Source organism: Hemiscyllium ocellatum (genome assembly GCF_020745735.1).
Source record: "Hemiscyllium ocellatum isolate sHemOce1 chromosome 27 unlocalized genomic scaffold, sHemOce1.pat.X.cur. SUPER_27_unloc_1, whole genome shotgun sequence".
In the NCBI taxonomy this organism is placed as follows: Eukaryota; Metazoa; Chordata; class Chondrichthyes; order Orectolobiformes; family Hemiscylliidae; genus Hemiscyllium; species Hemiscyllium ocellatum.
In genome coordinates, this window is record NW_026867476.1 from 3,328,603 (window position 1) to 3,349,382 (window position 20,780).

At 42.5% G+C, this 20,780-nt stretch overlaps 1 protein-coding gene across 1 annotated transcript; it reads right to left on the reverse strand.

Moving 5' to 3' along the window:
* Positions 1 to 9,814: 9,814 nt before the first annotated feature.
* LOC132807075 (probable G-protein coupled receptor 139) lies at positions 9,815 to 19,783 on the reverse strand. The gene is made up of 2 exons (XM_060821377.1): positions 19,732 to 19,783; positions 9,815 to 10,713 (listed from the first exon to the last, which is right to left on the reverse strand). The coding sequence occupies exons 1-2, from the start codon at positions 19,781 to 19,783 to the stop codon at positions 9,815 to 9,817; spliced, it is 951 nt and encodes a 316-aa protein (XP_060677360.1).
* Between the last annotated feature and the right edge of the window lie 997 nt (positions 19,784 to 20,780).

A 20,780-nucleotide genomic window follows, 5' to 3' on the forward strand; every position in this document is an offset into this window, starting at 1 on the left:
GACGGGTTCAGCCTCAGGTCCCCTGAAGAGAGATGGACTCAGTCAACTTCAGAGAGAGTTTCAGGGAAAGAGTTCCTCACAAGGTGGAGGAGATAAAAAGGGAACACTCTTCATAAACACCCATAACTGGGCTGAAATTTATAAAGGTCGATTGAAAATCAATTCCAGCCTCCCAGCGACTGTGTGTGGAATTTCCACATCCTTCCCATGTTTGTGTGGGTTTCCTCCAGGTGCTCTGGTTTCCTCCCACAGACCAAAGATGTGCAGGTTAAGGTGAAATGACCAAGCTAAATTGCTCATAGTGATCAGGATGTGTAGGTTGGGTGCATTAGTCAGCAGAAATGTACAGTAATAAGGTAGGAGAATGCGTCTGGATGGTCGGTGTGGACTTGTTGGGCCTCATGACCTGTTTCCACAGTGTAGGGATTCCATGCTTTTATGAAAAAGTCCATAATTAATGATATTGTGTGCTGGATGTGATTAACAGCCAATTCCTTCAGCCAGAGGTAGATCACTTCAAAGAGCACTGAGAACATGAGAACTAGAAGCAGGAAGAGACCATCTGGCCCTTAGAACCTGCCCCACCATTCAATAAGATCATGGCTGATCTTTTTGTGGCCTCAGCCCCACTTACCCACCCTGTTACTGTAACCGTTAATTCACTTACTGCTCAAAAGAAATCTTAACCTTAAAAATATTTACTGAAGTAGCGTCAATTAATTCACTGGGCAGGGAATTACATAGATTTTCAAATTTTAGAGATTACAGAGATTAAAACGGCTGGCTACAATGCATTTAACACAAAGTCGATTTATTGCATTGTCACCCTGAATGGTAATCCTTTAACTGAGCTGGAGTACATTAACTTCAGCAGAAACAGATCCCAATAGACATCATTCAACCATCATTTTTTTAAAAAATAAACTAGTTGACATAGCTCCATAGCAGGTGGGATTTGAAACCAGATCTTCTGGCTGAGAGGTATGCACACGATGAAGCAAGGAGTTGCTCACAGTAAAGACCAGTCTCTGTCATGAATTTGTTGGTGTTTCAGAAGGTTGGATTTCAAAGCAAATCCCTTCCCACAGTCTGTGCAGGTGTACGGCCTTTCCCCAGTATGAGATTGCTGGTGTACAGTGAAATGGGATGATCACTTGAACCCAATCTCACAGTGAGAGAATCTAAATGGTCTCTCATCAGTGTGAGCTCATTGATGGGATATCAGGGCCCCCAGAGCTTTTATAGCATTTGGCGTAGTATGGGCATTTATGAGGTGTGAATTCGCTGGTGTTTGAGTGGGGTGGATTTCTGAGCACATTTCTTCCTAAATTGTGAGCAGGTGAACAGTCTCTCCCCAGTGAATCCATTGATGTTCAATAAGGTCAGATGATTGCTTGAATCCAGCCCCAGTGAGAGCACATGAAGCGTCTCTTGTCACTGTGAGCACATTGATGGGATATCAGTGCCCCCGAGCTTTTAAAGCACTTGCCATATTCTGGGCATTTAAAATGTCTGTACTCTGTGTGAAATTGGTGTTTCAGCAGGGTGGATGATCGAGTGATTGCTTTCCCATACTCAGAACAGATGAATGGCCTCTCCCAGTGTGTTCTGACACAGGGCAGATGATCTACTGAAGCCTTGTCCACACGTACAACCCGTGTATGGTTTCTCCCTTCAGTGAACGGTGCTTTTTCCTTCCATGTTCACAATCCAATGATACCCAGGCTACAATCAACCGGGCCACTCCTGAGGTGTTGTTTGATTTTTGGTCTCCTCACTGCAAATCTTCTTCATCTAATGTCCTGTGAAATTAGTTGAAGGAAGTAAAACAGAAGCAAGTGAGAACCCAGAAAAAGATGATAAGATAATTGAGTCTGCTGATCTGATGATGGACAGATGCACTTTCTTTTCTTATCCCCTACCCCTTAATCCTTAGATTAGATTACTTACAGTTTGTAAACAGGCACTTCGGCCCAACAAGTTCACACCAACCCTTTGGAGAGCAACCCACCCAGACCCATTCCCCTAATTTACCCTTTCACCTAACACTACGGGTAATTTAAGCATGGCCAATTCACCTAACCTGCACATTTTTGGTCTGTGGGAGGCAACTGGAGCACCCGGAGGAAACCCACGCAGACACAGGGAGAATGTGCAAACTCCTGCCTGAGGTGGGAATTGAACCTAGGTCTCTGGAGCTATGAGGCAGCAGTGTTAAACACTGTGCCACCGTGCCGCCCGTGAAATCTGTTTATTCCAGCCTTGGATACACTGAGCTGCCAGTCTCTGCAGTAAAGACTTCCACAGATTCAGTCCACCCTAAGAGAAGGAATTCCTCTACATCTGTCTTAAATAGGTGACTCCTTACTGAGATTATGTCCTCTGGCTCTCAACTCAAACCAGGACAATAATGCTCTCTGAATCTATTTGATCAAGCCTCTCAGATTCTTATGCCTTTCAGTAAGGTCTTGTCTCATTCTGCTAAATTCCAGTGAGTACAGGCCCAGTCTGCTCAATCTCATCTCCCAAGAGAATTCTCCCATTTTCGGGATCATAGAACATAGAACATAGAAAAATACAGCGCAGTACAGGCCCTTTGGCCCTCGATGTTGCGCTGACCGAAGCCTACCTAACTTACACTAGCCCAACAACCTCCATATGCTTATCCAATGCCCGCTTAAATGACCATAAAGAGGGAGAGTCCACCACTGATACTGGCAGGGCACTCCATGAACTCACAACTCGCTGAGTAAAGAATCTACCCTAACATCTGTCCTATACCTACCACCCTTTAATTTAAAGCTGTGTCCCCTAGTAACAGCTGACTCCATTAGCGGAAAAAGGTTCTCACTGTCAACCCTATCTAAATCCCTAATCATCTTGTACACCTCTATCAAGTCACCCCTAAACCTTCTTTTCTCCAATGAGAACAGCCCCAAGTGCCTCAGCCTTTCCTCATACGATCTTCCTACCATGCCAGGCAACATCCTGGTAAACCTCCTCTGCACTCGTTCCAAGGCCTCCACATCCTTCATATAGTATGGCGACCAAAACTGCACACAATACTCCAGATGAGGCCGCACCAGAGTCTTATACAACTGCAACATGACCTCAGGACTCCGGAACTCAATTCCTCTACCAATAAAGCCCAGTACACCATATGCCTTCTTCACAGCACTATTTACCTGGGTGGCAACTTTCAGAGATCTGTGTACATGGACACCAAGATCCCTCTGCTCATCCACACTACCAAGTAGTCTACCATTAGCCCAGTAATCCATCTTCTTGTTACTCCTACCAAAGTGAATGACTTCACACTTAGCTACATTGAACTCCATTTGCCACCTTTCTGCCCAGCTCCGCAACTTATCTATTTCCCGCTGTAACTTGCCACATCTTTCTTCGCTGTCCACAACTCCACCGACTTTCGTGTCATCCGCAAACTTGCTCACCCAACTTTCAAGCCCCTCCTCTAGGTCATTTATGAAAATGACAAACAGCAATGGTCCCAAAACAGATCCTTGTGGAACACTGCTAGTAACTGCACTCCAAGATGAACCTATACCATCAACTACTACCCTCTGTCTCCTTCCAGCCAGCCAATTCCTAATCCAAACCTCTAATGCACCCTCAATGCCATACCTCCGCAGTTTTTGCATTAGCCTACCATGGGGTACCTTATCGAACGCCTTGCTAAAATCCATATACACAACATCTACTGCTTTCCCCTCGTCCACCTCCTTAGTCACCTTCTCAAAGACCTCAATACGGTTTGTGAGGCACGACCTGCCCTTCACAAAACCATGTCAATCTTGTTAAAATCCTCTGGCCTGCCTTTCCTAAAATAGGGGAATGAAAATTGTTCCTGGTATATCAAGTGTGATCTGACTAATGTCGTACGTAGTTTTAACAACATATCCCCATTCCCTTTAAATAAAGGCCAGACTATTTCCCTTCCAGATCACTTGCTGAACCTAGATGCAAGCTTTTCATCTTCCAAGCACAAGGACCCACAATTCTCTCTGTGCTGCAACTTTCTGCAGTGGTTTTCCCCAGTTAAATAATATTCACTTCTCCTAGTTTTCATGCCAAAATGCATAAACCTCAATTTTGTCCTCCATTCTATTCCATCCACTGTGATTTTGTCCACTTGCTTATCCTGTTTCTATCCATTTCATTTCGTTCTGTCACCCTCACTACTTGCTTCACCATCTATTTTGTGTCATCTCCAAACTTGGCAACATTTCATTCACTGCTGAAAATGTGTTGCTGGAAAAACGCAGCAGGTCAGGCAGCATCCACGGAGCAGGAGTATCGACGTTTCGGGCGTAAGCCCTTCTTCAGGAATGAGGAAAGTGTGTCCAGCAGGCTAAGATAAAAGTTTGGGACTTGGGGGAGGGGCGTTGGAAATGCGATAGGTGGAAGGAGTTCAAGGTGAGGACAACAGGCCGGAGTGGGGGTGGGGGCGGAGAGGTCACGAAGACACACACACATCATTTACTGCATCCACTGCACCCGATTTGGCCTCCCCTATATTGGGGAGACAGGCCGCCTACTTGTGGAACGTTTCAGAGAACACCTTTGGGACACCCCCCGGACCAACCAACCCAACCACCCCGTGGCTCAACACTTCAACTCCCCCTCCCACTCCACCAAGGACATGCAGGTCCTTGGACTCCTCCATCGCCAGACTATAGCAACACGACGGCTGGAGGAAGAGTGCCTCATCTTCCGCCTAGGAACCCTCCAACCACAGGGGATGAACTCAGATTTCTCCAGTTTCCTCATTTCCCCTCCCCCCACCTTGTCTCAGTCAAATCCCTCGAACTCAGCACCGTCTTCCTAACCTGCAATCTTCTTCCTGACCTCTCCACCCCCACCCCCATTCTGGCCTATCACCCTCATCTTGACCTCCTTCCATCTGTCGTATTTCCAACGCCCCTCCCCCAAGTTCCTCCTCTGGTGATGCACACTAGGGAGGGGCCTACCAAGTTGTGTCAGGGCGGAGGGCGATTCACTCAGTCATTTATCCTGGGAAGAGACGACATTCACTTGCACAATGTTTGAGACGAGATTCATTCAATGATCAAAGTTGGTGACACATCGGCGAGTTCACACTGCTGAGACACTTTTTACGTGCCGAATCAACTTGGGATGTTCTAAATGTCGTGAGGAAGCGATGCACTATGAATGCATTCACACTGACAGGAGACAGTTAACATGCTATCACTGAGGGGATGTCTTTAACTGATCATTTTACCTGACCACAGAGATGCATTAACACTAGGCAGTAGTCAATCAGTTGGTCTGACTGTGAGAAGATGTTCTCCTAGTCATCGAACCTCTTAGAACACCAGCGTGTTCACACTCCATCTAAAAACTTCCCCTGATCCAACTATGGGAAGGGATTCAGTCAGTCATCCCATCTGCTGTGGCGTCATCACATCCACACTGGAAAGAAACTATTCACCTGTTTCAACTGGGGGTAAAGTGTCACACATAAAACATAGAACATTACAGTGCAGTCCAGGCCCTTCGTCCTTCTATGTGGCGTGGACCTGTGGAATGTACCTGAAGCCCGTCTATCCTACACTATTCCATTGTCATCCATATGTCTGTCCAATGAGCATGTCAATACCGTCAAAGTGGGGAAGTGTAATGCTGTTGCCTCCAGTGCGTTCCACGCCCCCACTACTCTCTGTGTAAAGAAACTATACCGACATCTGTTCCAAAAATATCACCTCTCAGTTTAATGCTACATTCTCTCGTGCTAGTCATCAGCATCCGAGGATAAAAGGCATTCACCATCCACTCTATAATATCCTCTGATTATCTTGTATATGTCTCAACCTTCTTCTCTCGAAAAAAAACAGCCTCAAGTCCCTCTGCCTTTGCTAATAAGACCTTCCCTCCATACCAGGCAACGTCCAGTAAATTGCCTCTGAACTGTCTCCAAAACTTCCACATACTTCCTTCAATGCAGTGACCAGAACTGTATGCAATGCTCCAATGTCCAGTGTTTTGCACACGTGCAGCATGACCTCGTGGCTCTGAAACTCAATCTCTCTACCAATAGAAGCCAACACATCCTGTATGCCTTCTTAGCAACACTATCAATCTGAAGACAACTGTCCGGGATCAATACACATGCATACCGAAATCTCTGTGCTCGTCTGCACTGCCAAAGCACTAGCCAGTGCTCTTGATTCCTGTTGTTTCTTCCAAAGTGAATCACCTCACTCTTTTCCAAATTAAATTCCATTTTCCACTTCTCAGCCCAGCTCTGCAGTTTCTCTAAGTATCTTTGTAGCCTGCAACATCTTTCAGCAATATTCACAACTCTCTCGACCATAGTGTCATCCGCAAATTTACTAACCCATCCTCTACGCCCTCATCCAGGTCATTTATAAAAAATGACAGACAGATCCTTGCAGTACACGATTATTGTCTGAACTCCAAGATGAACATCTTCTGTCAATCATCACCCTCTGTCTTCTTTTAGCCTGCCAACCTCTGATCCAAACGGCTAAATCACCCTTAATCACACGCCTCCGCATTTTGGGCGGAAGCTTACAATGTGAAACCCTGTCAAACACTTTACTGAAATCTATATACACCACATATACCATTTTACCCTCATCCACCTGTTTGGTCACGACTCAAAGAAATCGATAATGATTGGAAGGCATGAACTACCCTTCACAAAATGGCGTTGTCTGTCCAGAATCAAGTTATTGTTCTTGAGATGAGTATAAGTCCTATCTCTTATAACTTTTCAAATGTTACCTTCAGCCAAAGTGAGGCTCACTGGCCTATAATTGCCAGAGTTGTCTCTACCCCATTTTTGAACAAAGGGTCTACATTTGCTATCCTTCAGTCTTCATGTATCACAGCTGCTGAGTCAAGACAGAATTCACAACTAACCAGAGTGATTGAATTTTATATTTATTACATTCAGGAGTGAGTTCTGTTCATTGTGCTCTGTTTCTGATGACGTTTTCGCTCACCAACTCAAATTTGTAATAACATTTTATTGACACGACAAAGAAACCAGCTTTATTAAGTCGAGTGCATGGTAAAACACGGTGCATGCCATTCTTCTTGCATATAATACCAGACATTCCCTCTCAACTTTTCCCCTACCTTTAACAGGTGTGATGAGATCATGGAGCTTCTTTGTCGCTGAGATTAAGACAATCAGATCAACTGCTTCTATTGTTTCCATCCTTTACTCGTCCCTGGGTTTAGCTGCTTCAAAATGTGCTCGTTGCCTGTGCTCTGAACTCACATATCTCGCTAGTTTCTGTCATTTACCCTCATATTCACACGACGTTTGTCATGTTCGTGGGGTCAACCATATGTTCTGTTGACGTTATTCTCAAGAAACAAGAGGCAAGTTCATGATCACCAAAAAAAACTTCACGAGTTTAAACAATCCACTCACTGTATTTAAATAAATAAACTTGGAGTGAGCAAATTTTGTTTGTTTACATTGATATTTTAGTCAGGTGTGTTCAATGCAATGCTGGGCCCTCTACTTTTTTTTGTCATTTACATAAATGATTTGAATGCGACCATAAGAGGTACAGTTAGTAAGTTTGCAGATGACACGAAAATTGGAGGTGTAATGGACTGCAAAGAGGGTTACCTCAGATTACAACAGGATCTGGACCAGATGGGTCAATGGGCTGAGAAGTGGCAGATGGAGTTTAATTCAGACAAATGCGAGGTGCTTCATTTTGGGAAAGCAAATCTTAGCAGTACTCATACACTTAATATAACTTATACACTTAATATAACTAAAACTTAGCAGTACTTATACATTACCTATACACTCCGAGGGAGGGTTGCTGAGCAAAGAGACCTTGGAGTGCAAGTTCATAGTTCCTTGAAAGTGGCGTCACAGGTAGATAGGATAGTGAAGAAGGCGTTTGGTATGCTTTCCTTTATTGGTCAGAGTACTGAATACAGGAGCTGGGAGGTCATGTTGCGGCTGTACAGGACAATGTTTTGGCCACTGCAATTCGGGTTTCCGTCGTATCGGAAAGATGTTGTGAAACTTGAAAGGGTTCAGGAAAGATTTACAAGGATGTTGCCAGGGTTGGAGGGTTTGAGCTACAGGGAGAGGCTGAACAGTCTGGGGCTGTTTTCCTTGACGCATTGGAGGCTGGGGGGTGACCTTATAGAGGTTTACAAAATTATACGGGGCATGGATAGGATAGATAGGCAAAGTCTTTTCCCTGGGGTCGGGGAATCCATAACTAGAGGGCATAGGTTTAGGGTGAGAGGGGAAAGATATAAAAGAGACCTAAGGGACAATTTTTTCTCACAGAGGGTGGTACGTGTATGGAATGAGCTGCCAGAGGATGTGGTGGAGGCTTGTACAATTGCAACATTTAAGAGGCATTTGGGTGTGTATATGAATGGTAAGGATTTGGAGGGATATGGGCTGGGCGCTGGCAGGTGGGACTGGATTGGGTTGGGACATCTGGTCGGCATGGAAGGGTTGGACCGAAGGGTTTGTTTCTATGCTGTACATCCCTACGACTCTATGACTCAGTGCAAGAGCTTTTTGAACACTACGTAAATGCAAACTTTCGAAATTTTGGGGTCAAAGAGTTCACATACAGAAATAGCATTTGCCCCCACCCATTCTTTTAGATACTTTATTCTATTGTTGCTAAACTTCCAGAAAAGAAAACCTGAAATAAGCCTCTCCTTGCTCTTTACTTCCAATTTGTTTGGTTAATCCAATTTGATTTGTTGATTTTATTTTTGTTTGAAACGAACTGTCTGTTCGTTATACATTAAATTCACTTGCACAGCATCGTCATCCGATCTCTCTTTTCAATAAAATAGTGCGTCCAGTACTCGAACACCAGATGGAACAGCATGAGAGTCCTCCCAATACTTGATGATATGTGGGCTATAAAGTGAAGATTGAGTTTATTTTTTTAAAGAAATAAATCAACTGATCCATGTAAGCATTTCATGAGATTTTAAGGGTCTGAAGGATTACAGGAAGCCAAGAAACAAGTTAAGCAGTTCTCAACAACACAGTGCCACATGAACTGGGTCAGTGAAAAACTGGTATTGATCTCAAATGGCTAAGCCCGGAAATTGATGTTTCCCTCAGTGGATCATTGTAAATTGTAATTGCATGGAGAATTTCGTCAATTTAACATTCTCAAAAAGGCAATATTTTAGCTTCTCCCCTCCATTGGGAAGCTCAGAGAGGGACGTTGAAAAGTCAAGAGAATCCATAGCAACCTTGCGGATTGTCTCCTATAAAGAGAGATCAAAATGTTCCGTTACTTTGTTTTGTTTGAAACTGAGTGCAGTGAGTTGAAGTCCAGAAACAATGCACAACAAATAGTCTATTTTCCTGTTTTGTTACAACCCCGAACCAAATAATATACTCTTTCAGGCGATTTTCTGAGATTGTGGAACGTTTTATATTCCATGATTTCAGATCAAAAGAATATATTAGATTCTTCAGTGTTTGTGATAAGCATGGATTGACGTTTTGGTTGGCTTGGACGAGATTGGAAAGAAGGATCTGTCTCCGCGCTGTCGGAAATGATGACACTGGTTCTATGAAGCTTTATGATGCTGTCACAGGCATGAAGGTTATTTTTTCGATAATTCAGCATTCCTTCATATTGCAAAGAGGGAAATAGGTCTTACATTTCTTAGTACAGAAGGTGCAGCACATAGTTTGTTCGGGGGATTAAGAGATTGAAAGACTGCTGCCCATTGAGTCAGATTTGTGGGATTGAAATAGCTCCTAAACACTTCACTGTTTTGTTATTCATTACAGAAACCGATCAGTAGGCCTGGTAAAGGGATACACCAGAACCTTCTTCAACTCCTCACGGAACTTGTTCTGGGACACCACATAAATAAAGAAATTGTTGCAGGAACTAAGTAACTGGAGCATGTTGGTCGTCTCTTGAAGAATGTACTGCTGGTTACTGAAACCCAAGCTTGATACGTATTCGTCACCAGTAACCATTCTGTACAGGAAACGCGCAATATATGTCACCCAGAGGAGCAGGAAGCTGAGAGAGATTGTAAAGAGAAGAATAATTGACCTCTTGCGGTTGGCCATCTCTGTGTCTTCACTATTTTCAGCACCCAGTAGCCTCTTACGGGCTCTGCTTGCCACTAAGATATGTCTTACATTCAAGACATTTAACAAAAGAATGATAAGGAATGGGAGAAAAGGAGCTAAGATGCGGTCCAGCCAGTTGTATGTCTGCCAGGCGGGAGACGTGTGGAAGGTCGGTTTGATATCACAAAACCAGGGCACACCATCCTGAATGTACAAAGGCTGGTAGATGAAGTAGAATGGGATGTTCTTGCAGCAGCTCAGAGCATATATCACTCCGATAATCACTGAAGCACTTTTCTCAGTGCAGTACTTGGTCTTCAGACTCTGACAGCAAATAGCTATGAAACGGTCAACGGTGAAGGCCACGGTAAGCCAAACCGAGCAATCCCGTGTGGCATAGACGAGTGCAGCATTGAGGCAGCATGCAGGAGTTGTGGACAATACACTGTAGCTGAAGTAAATGCGGCTGATGCGGTTGAGGATGCACCCAGTGATGATGACAAGGAAATCAGCTACCGCTATGGCGACCAGATAGTAGGTGACACATCGGGAAAGGTTGCACTGTCTTTGTGATAGTATTATAATGGCCAGCAAGTTGGCTGTGAGAGATAAAAGAACAACTATGTTACCAAGGGTCTCCAAAAATGAGTTTACACCTCATCCTCAGATTTCCTTTAACTTTTCGATTTAATCACGTTTCCATCTTAAAACTGTCTGCTCCACTTGGTGGTTCAATTTCCAAAGCTCAAGTAAGCATTTACCAATAAAATATGTAAACACTTTCTTTGGACATCTTGAATTCCACTTCCTGGTCTTCAGTCAACTTCAGTGGCCAACTATCTAATTCGAGGCAAGGCTGTTGACATCACGGGTGTTACCATTACCTAGAAGCTGAACAAGACCAGGCATATAAATGAATTGCCACAACAGCAAATTAGAGATTCAGATTCCTGCAGCACACAATTCATCTCCCGAATCCCAAAAGTCGGTCCATCATCTCGAAGACATAAGTGCGGGACTGTAATTGAATACTAAAAACTTGCCTGGATGTGTTCAATTCCAACAAAACTTAAGAAGTGTGCATCATCCTGGACAAAGTAGCCCGATTGACTGGCATGACACCCTGAATTGCACATTCCATCAGATATTGATATTAATTTGCAACACCATCGACAAAAGTCACGACAGAAATTTACCAAAGATCCTCAGACAGCACCTTCTAAATACATGACAACATCCTTCAAGAAGGACAAGGGCAGCGGACAGCTGAGAATGCCACCACCTGTGCGTTCCCTTCCAGCTACTTCCAGCTGGGACTAAATCCTGGAACTTCCTCTCTAACTACACTGTGGAAGCTTCCTACATCAGATGGACTGCAGCACTTGAAGAAAGCTACTGAAAGCGACGTTCTCAGGGGGAAACAAAAGTGGGCAATTAACTACTGTCATAGTTAACAAAGTCTGAATTCGTCAAGAGATTATCAAGTTGCTGTCCACACCTATCAAAGTTCACCCAGCGACCTTATATTCACTGATTTGCATTGTGTCCAGTAGACAGTATCACAGTTCAGATAATCTTATTCTTCAAAGTTTCACATACATTCATACATTCACAGTTCACTCACTTCCATTCCATTGTTGTCAGGGTGGCTGCAAGTTGAATATTAATTCTTTCATCAGCTTTTAAAGTTGATCCCTGACCTCCGGAGATCACTAAATCCGTGGCCCACCTGCCCGTCTTCCTTGGCCGATGTTTTTAGTAATGTTTTAATCATGTCTTTCGTGTTTTGCTTTGATAGTCAATTATTTTACTTGTGATAAAATTTGGATATTAAAACTTCCGACCTTGCACACAGGAATGGGCTGACAAGCAAATCCAGCCACAGATTCTCAAATACAATTTGGTGATAAGTAATAAACGGTAGCCTTTACTGCAACAGTCAAATCCCAGCAATTATAACGACATGCAGTTCTCCTCAATCGAAATGCTAGTCCAACATTTATCACCACGGTAAAAAAAAGTGCATTCACTCAACTGACAAGTTTCATGTCTTTTTGCAAATAATCGCTCATATCCCGTTAAAAATTGAAACCACTGCAGGAAAATTTACTTCTTTGGAACTGTGTCATCGTGTCCATCTTACACATTGCAGATTCGACTAAGCAGTGAATGTTTTATGTGTTGCAATTCTTTTCACTGTCACTGGCTTGAAATCCTGAAGTATCCTCCCTCCATTCTCTATGAATCTACACACAGCTGATACATTACAGCCGTTCAAGATGGCAGCTCACTGCCACCTTTTCAAGTGACAAGTAGAAGTAGACAATTTGCTATTGGACCAGGAGCAAGACCCACATCCCACAGAGTTTTAAAAAGTTGCTGTCCTCACGTACAAAAGCAATTAAAACACTATTTCCAGTTTCTATAATCAGATGATCAAACGTTACTGCTTTACTGCATAATGTGAGACTTTTTTTTACAGAGTTCACTGCATTTCCTCAAAAGCAGAATTCTCCAAAATTTCAATAGGAGATAGAATTATGTTAAATTCATATCACACAGTGTTCAATGCATATTTCATTAATCTAATCAAAGTACGTTCTTATGAATGTACTGAAATTATTTTGAATCAAATATGTCAACTCTTGGCATTGCTAGCAATTAACGAATTAGAAGAGCATAGTTACACTCATAGAAAATCCACAGGCTGAAGTCATTCACTGAGGCCATGCGTATTATGATCGAGATTAATCCTGAAACGACAGCTCCACAAATTTCAAGTAACTGCAAAATAAGTTAGTAACTTATTCGGAATGTATTTCATACCAGGAGCACCTATTATAGCGAGAATTGGATAGCAAACAGCATAGAACAGGCCTTTCGCTGGTCCGTGCATCCTATCTGAGAAGCTAAAGCTGCAGCCCTCACCTCTGTGGCATATCCAACGTGTCTCTTATTCATTTGACATGACAGTCTCTAGAGGATTCATTAAACCTCATTATGCTTCTCAGTTGCACATCAGTAAACAACCACATTATCTCCACCTTTAATGTCGTTCATTTTAATCAACGGGATGGCGTGTGGCTCAGTGTCATTTGTCAGCTCACTGCTGGCTGGAAATTCCTTCCATCGAAACCCTATTTTTAGTTTTAATGGAGTGGAGTTGCTAATATTCGACTCTGCGTGGAGGTTCTGTCTCTAATCTAAAGTTAACATTTTCTAAGACTAGCATATTCTAAGCAATTTTGTTCTTTTGGTTGTTATATTTGTAAATATTATTGTCAGAGGTTTAAATTCTTATAAATTCCTGTTGCCTCAGACTTGTCACAGATACAAAATTAATCTGTACGGTGTCACTAGTACCTTACAAGAAATGAAACGTGAGGTGGCCACCCTCACATGCTAACTGGGAAATGTGCAAACGTTCCACTTTTCCTGATCAAGTAGAAATACAGGAAGGAGCTTCAAAAAGGCATCGCCTGTGTTCACCAGATATCCCATGGCGTCCGATCAACTCACTTCAAGGAAAGTTCCTGACTCACCCTGTTACGTGATGAGCTAGTGCTCCTCCCTTTTGGACATTAGTTATTGGATGAGCTGAAAATGTCCTGATGAAGGGCTTGTGCCTGAAACGTCGAAATTCCTGTTCCTTGGATGCTGCCTGACCTGCTGCGCTTTAACCAGCAACACATTTTCAGCTCTGATCTCCAGCATCTGCAGACCTCACTTTTTACTCTGAGCTGAAAATGTCAAAAGCACAAAACACTTTGCCTGGGAAACCCCAACATTCCACAAGATGTGGTTAGGAAGCCCCTCCAGTAATCGAGCTAGTAGTCTTAGCTGTGTGCCATGGGAAAACTAACTGGAGGGCTAAAATCATACGTGTTTGTAAACTCAGAAATCTGTTTGGACATTTGTCCATAACGGCACTGGCCATATCCTTATGAAATCCCAGCTTTAAATCGAGAATTCGCTCCATTGCATTGTGTAACATTGTCACAGTGCTGAGCAGGATAGATTTCGAACAGATCAACCGATGCAAGAAGTGGCATCTATGTAGCAACACGGGCAACGTGGCAACACTATCCGACACAATCTGTCACGTTACGACACCGCATTTTCCCCACTCCATCATATCATGACAAGGGTTCATCCTTAATTAAATGAAGAATCCTGGGAACATTCAAGGATCAGCAGTAACACCTGAAAAGCGTTGTAAACCTGGTGAAGCTGCGAAACAGGACTCTGTGTGCTCTCGGTGGTAAAAGCAGCAAGTGACAGCCAGTGTTAAGTGACCACGCAACCAAATGGTCAGATCTCAACTTTGCAAACCTGCTGCATCCGGTCGTAAACTGTGGTGCGCAATTCTAACTAATCGCTGAAGGTGGAGGCTCCATAAACATCCCGAGCCTTAATGATAGGAGAATCAAGCCTACCAGTCCAGAAGAGAAAGTTGAATCATTCACTGTAAACCTCAGCCAAAAGCCCTTGACCGCAAGGTTACATTTGGGTGATTGTGGTACGAAAGAGCCCAAGCAAAACTGTAAATAGTTGAATTACAGTGCATACCGTCTATTGGTCTGTGTCACATGGAAAGATAAAAATATGGCTGAAGGTTTTGCAGGCTCTTTGGAGCATCGGCGCAGACTCGAAGGCTAACTCCTTGGTCTCTGTTTAACCTCGGCATCGATGCTAAAATCTGAATATTCTGAAATCGACCTACCTTGAAAATATTCCATTTTGAAAAATGATTGTTTCATTCTCTCCCCAGGGATTGATAATATTTGCACTTGTAGATATTAAAGAAATTTTGCTTGCAATGAAACTTCAAGAGATATAAATTTGCAGATGGCCTAGGATTTATGAGAGACACGTTTGTCGTCAATATCCAGATGATTAATGGAGCAATGACTCCTGAAATACTAACTCCAGATACCGTGAGAGTACCCGAAACATTTCTGTGGTCCTCAGGAAAACTGTGGAATATGAGCTCAAGATTGATTTTCCCAGTGGAATCTCCAAGGCTCGGATGCACTGAATCATCGATTATATGATTGCCAAATTCCATTATCACCTGTACTTCCTTCCGAAAAAATGCCCTCCATTTTCCTCAATGCACTCCATTTTCTTGCTGGATTTACATTGACCTGCACTCTTCCCTCATTCAGAAACCAGATTCCCTCATGCAACCACACAATTTGAATAACAAATAATCTGAATGGTGTCACTGACTGACAAAAATCCAATTAGCTCTTTTTCGGATTCACAATAGCAAACTTTTTTCATAAAATTAAATAACTTTGACTCGGAATTTTCTTCAGAGATTTACTGTGACTCCTATTTTGGACTCTCACACAAAGATTGTGCCAATGCTTCCTGGAGGTTTAGTGAGTGGAACATAATATCCCTACGTTTTCCTGAGCATTTGTTAGGTTTATTAGGAGTTTTTGCTTGGGTTTTGGCCCTAGGGATGGGCGTAAGCCGTTGTGTGAAGCTGCAGTCGCCTCTTCCTCTTGACAGCCGGGGATTAAAGAGCGTGGGTCTGAAATCTTACTGCTTTTCTGCTTTTCCTCGTCACCAATGTAGAGCTAAGTAAGAGTAAATCATTAAGAGGTTTGTTTAAATTGAATCACTTAATAGATTTTTGAAGGGTCAGATGTGAGATCTAGATTATCCACAGATTTGCAATGAATATTCATTTAGATTCGAAACAAATTTGATGATCCTGCACAAATAATAGTTATTTTCGGGTGACCTTTTTCAGAAATCTATACGGAGCACCAATGAACTCTGATGCTTTAAAAACAACCTTCCTATCATAGCCTCGTGCCACCAACCTTTCTCTGAATAATAAAACACGCTTACCAAATACACCACAGAAATTGACAGATCACAACTCTGTATGATTCCCAAATGCAAACTGTCAGTCAATTCAAGCTTCAGATCCCTGATCCCAGGATGGCAATTGTCCTCTATCACTTTACCTTAACTTTGAAATAAAGGTTTGTACATTCATTGTGGAGATATGGAAGCTGTCTTATCCCTCCCACTGCATACACACCAACGTCACAGGGAACCAAATCTCCTTCAACCAGGCCTGTCTTCCTTTGCGCCTCTCACTCTCTCATCTCTTTCAAATTCTGTTGACAATTCAATGTTGCCCTTAAACGATTGTGTCAGTCCAAGCATTAAAAAAAAATGCTTTCAAGGTTGGACAATTATGGCCGAGCATAAAATAACCGAAATGTGTTTCTGAAACTTGGGGAACGAATGTGAATGAAACTGTTGTTGATATTTTTCGCACCATTCAGTCTATGAGGACCATGAACACACTAATTAAAAAGCAGTTATTCTTTGTCCTCTCCTTTGCCAAAACGAACACTTTATGCAGAGTTCCTACCCCAAAGGAAATCATCGTAAAAAGGGAAGTATTACAGATTATTGTCATCTGGGACACGAGTGAACTGACAGTCCTGTAAATTGTGGTCATAGCAACTGTGCAGCACCACGATCCAGTAAAATTATGTCTTTTTGCCATTGATTCTATTTTTTCTCAATTATTGGTGAATGTTTTAATGGGTTATTATTTCTGCAAAATAGTCTCATTGTTGTTACGAAAATACTTTTATTGACGTCACTTATGCCTTTTTTGTTTCCATTTTACAATTTTATCTTATTTCAGAGGTAACCTCTCTGAGTTCCCTGAATTGCCCACGTCGATCACAGAATAATGCTATTTTACGATAAGCAGATCAGTTTAACGCGAATAAATTAGCTTGCAGAATCATTAAATGATGATTTAGAAAAGCAAACTGACACACGCCCGAATTCAAATCATCAGGGCCACAGTCAAGGTTCCAGAATTCCATGGTTCAATGGAAATTGATCAGTTGCTTCTACTATTTGTATTCCTCATAAATGCTAGTTCTATCAAAATTGCCCATCGGCAAACCCTAAACATTTCAAACAGCAGCAAGGTAGGTTAAGCACCACAAAAATATCCTTCTACATTAGCCTTTGAGAAACTGTCATTCAAATGAACGATACAAAAATAAATCCCATTTTGCAATTGTTAATTTCAGTATGCACCGATTATGAACAGAATACGTTTTCAATTGTGCTCTCCGATGAAAACTATGTTAGAGCATATTGAGAAAGAAACTGTTGAAGGATAAAATTCCTACGAAAAAATGACGTGTGCAGATGCTGAAAATCAGAGTCAAAAGGTTCTGCGCTGAAAAAGCACAGTTGGTCAGGCAGCACCCAAGGAGCAGGTCAGTTGACGCTTCGAGCATCAGCGTTTCATTTCTGATGAACAGCTTTTTCTGTAAACATCGAGTCTCCTGCTCCTGGGATGCTACCTCACCGAATGTATTTTTTCAGCTCCTCACTTTTTGACTGTCATCATCAGCATCTGCAGTCCTCACTTTCTCTGATGGAATGTATCTTGGATCAGTTTCGTTCGCAATATGCTCTTCCAGCACCACACATTGTGATCCAGAAAAAAATCCCTCTGCACTTCACCCTGATAAAATAAACTCGCTGTTGCAAGGCACCACAAATATCTAAATTGCACATGTTTAACGCATTATAGCTACATATTGAAAGACCTGTCTCGACTTGGTTACAATTCAGCAATCCGCTGACCTGTTGTCTCCTCAATCTTCTACCAAGTAAGATCTTAAACAGGTTCAAACCCTGCTTGTTTGTTGCACCATGAGTCACTGCTCTGAAGTACACTGCAGTGTGACAGCAGAACTGCGTAAGTAATGAGCGTTAGTGCATAGAGTGCACTGGGGCCTTTCTCACAGTCCAAACGTATTGTAAATATTCCTTGAATTATTTCAACCTGGAATGTGGAGATGAAGAACTCGGGAGATGAATGAAGCACCGCCTGTACCAGAACACACAAAGTTCCATGAAACAGCGTCATTTTGTTACAGAGAAGTAGATTGTCCGACATTTCCTTGATGAATAGATACTGGCACTGTTTCTGCATGACAATAAATAGCTGGAAAACATGACCCGAAGTGAACAAAACCAACATGATGAAGACTGAAATAAGAATTAAATGAAGCACCTGGGAATATAACAGAAACAAGCAAATCTATCTATCTATCTATCTATCTATCTATCTATCTATCTATCTATCTATCTATGTATTTGTCTGTATGTCTATCTATCTATCTATTTATCTATTCCACCATATGTCCATGTATCCGTGTATACATCTATTTTTCCATCTCTTGCTTATTTCGTATATCTCTCTTGCGTGGAAGAACCCAACAGAAAACGACGGAACAGAGGGAGGGGGAAATGTACGCTGCGAATATTAGAAAGATAGCCATGGCTGCCAGAGGACAACGAAAGAATCTAAGAAACCTTGGAGCAGAATCTAGAACAAAAAATGGCGAGATAGAGAAAATCAACAGAGCACAATAGGCAGAGAGAGGACAAAAATCTGACACAGAAGTTTGGAGACAGTGAAAGTCGTGGCGAGGGTGCAGATAAATGAATTAATATTAAGATAGAGAACAAAAGCCAGAGACAAGGAAAACGAAAGTGAAAAAAAGATAGGAGAGAAAGCTGACATAGAAATAGAGGGAAAATCGTGAATGGAGTAAAGACAGAATGTAGCATTCAAAGAGACAGAATGGGAGAATACGTGGACAGAGGAAGACTGAGTCCGACAGATAGGGTGAAACAGAAATATAGAGGAACATAGAATGGGAGAGAAACAGACAGAAAAGGACAACGATCGAAAGAGAAGAAGGGAATAGAAGGTGAAATTAAGAGAGTAGACAATAGACAATAGGCAATTGCCATTCAATTACGCCATTCTGCCCTTCGAGCCTGCACCACCATTCAATATGACCATGGCTAATCATCCTTAATCGGTATCTTGCTCCTGCCTTATCTCCATAACCCTTGACTCCACTATCCTTGAGAGCACTATCCAACTCTTTCTGAAATGAATCCAGAGACTGGGCCTCCACTGCCCTCTGGGGCAGAGCATTCCACACAGCCACCACTCTCTGGGTGAGGAATTTTCTCCTCATCTCTGTCCTAAATGGTCTACCCCGTATTTTTAAGCTGTGTCCTCTGGTTCGGCACACACCCATCAGCAGAAACATGTTTCCTGCCTCCAGAGTGTCCAATCCTTTAATAATCTTATATGTCTCAATCATATCCCATCTCAGTCTTCTGAACTCAAGGGTATACAAGCCCAGTCGCTCCACTCTTTCAGTGTAAGGTAATCCCACCATTCCAGGAATTGACCTCGCAAACCTATGCTGCACTCCCACAATAGCCAGAATGTCTTTCCTCAAATTTGGAGACCAGAAATGCACACAGTACTGCAGGTGTGGTCTCACCAGGGCCCTGTACAGATGCAGAAGACCCTCTTTGCTTCTATTCTCAATTCCTCTTCTTATGAAGGCCAGCATGTTATTAGCCTTCTTCACTACCTGCTGTACCTGCATGATCTCTCTGTACCGTCCCTTTACCTAATTTGATTCCATTTAGGTAGTAATCTGTCTTCCTGTTCTTGCCACCAAAGAGGATAACCAGACATTTATCCACATTAAACTGCATCTGCCATGTATCTGACCACTCACCTAACTTGTCCACGTCATCCTGTAATATCCTAACATCCTCATCACATTTCATCCTGCCACCCAGCTTAGTATCATCAGCAGATGTGCTAATATTATTACTAATACCATCTTCTATATCATTAACATATATTGTAAAAAGCTGCAGTCCAGTACTGATCCCTACGGTACCCCACAGGTCACTACCTGCCATTCTGAAATGGATCCCTTTCTCTCTATTCCTTGTTTCCTATCAGCCAACCAACTTTCAATCCAAGTTAGTACTTTGCCCCCCAATGACATGGACCCTAATTTTGCTCACTAACCTCATATGTGAGACTTCATCAAAAGCTTACTGAAAATCCAGGTACACTGCATCTACTGGATCTTCCTCGTCCGTCTTCAGAGTTACATCCTCAAAAAAATCCAGAAGATTAGTCAAGCATGATTTCCCCTTCATAACTCCATGCTAACTCTGACCTATCCTGTTACTACAATCCAGATATGTCATAATTTCATCCTTTATAATAGACTCCAGCATCTTTCCTACCACCGAGGTCAGACTAACTGGTCTATAATTTCCAGTTTTCTCTCCCACCATTCTTAAAATGTGGAACAACATTAGCCACTCTACAGTCTGCAGAACCTGATCCCGAATCTATCGAACTCTGGAAAATAATCACCAATGCATCCATGATTTCCCGTGCCACCTCCTCCAGCACCCTGGGATGTAGACCATCAGGCCCCGGGGACTTATCAACCTTCGGACCTAACAGTCTCTCCAACACCAATTCCTGGCAAATATAAATTCCCTACAGGTCCTTCAGCCACTGTTCCCTCAGGGAGATTGCTTGTGTCTTCCCAGTGAACACAGATCTGAAGTACCAATTCAAATCTTCTGCCATTTCTTTGTTTCTCGTAATACATTCCCCTGTTTCTGTCTTCAAGCACGGCATTTTAGTCTTAACCTTTTTTTTGCCTTTCACATACCTAAAAAACTTTTACTATCCTCCTTTATATTATTGGCCAGTTTACCTTCTTACCTCATTTTTTATCAGCGTATTTCCTTCTTA

Coding starts and splice junctions, on each gene's coding strand:
- LOC132807075 (XM_060821377.1), bottom strand. CDS start 19,783: ATGAAATGTGATGAGGATGTTAGGATATTACAGGATGACGTGGACAAG. Junction 10,714..19,731: donor GGATGACGTGGACAAGTTAG/GTGAGTGGTCAG, acceptor TATCTCTCACAG/CCAACTTGCTGGCCATTATA.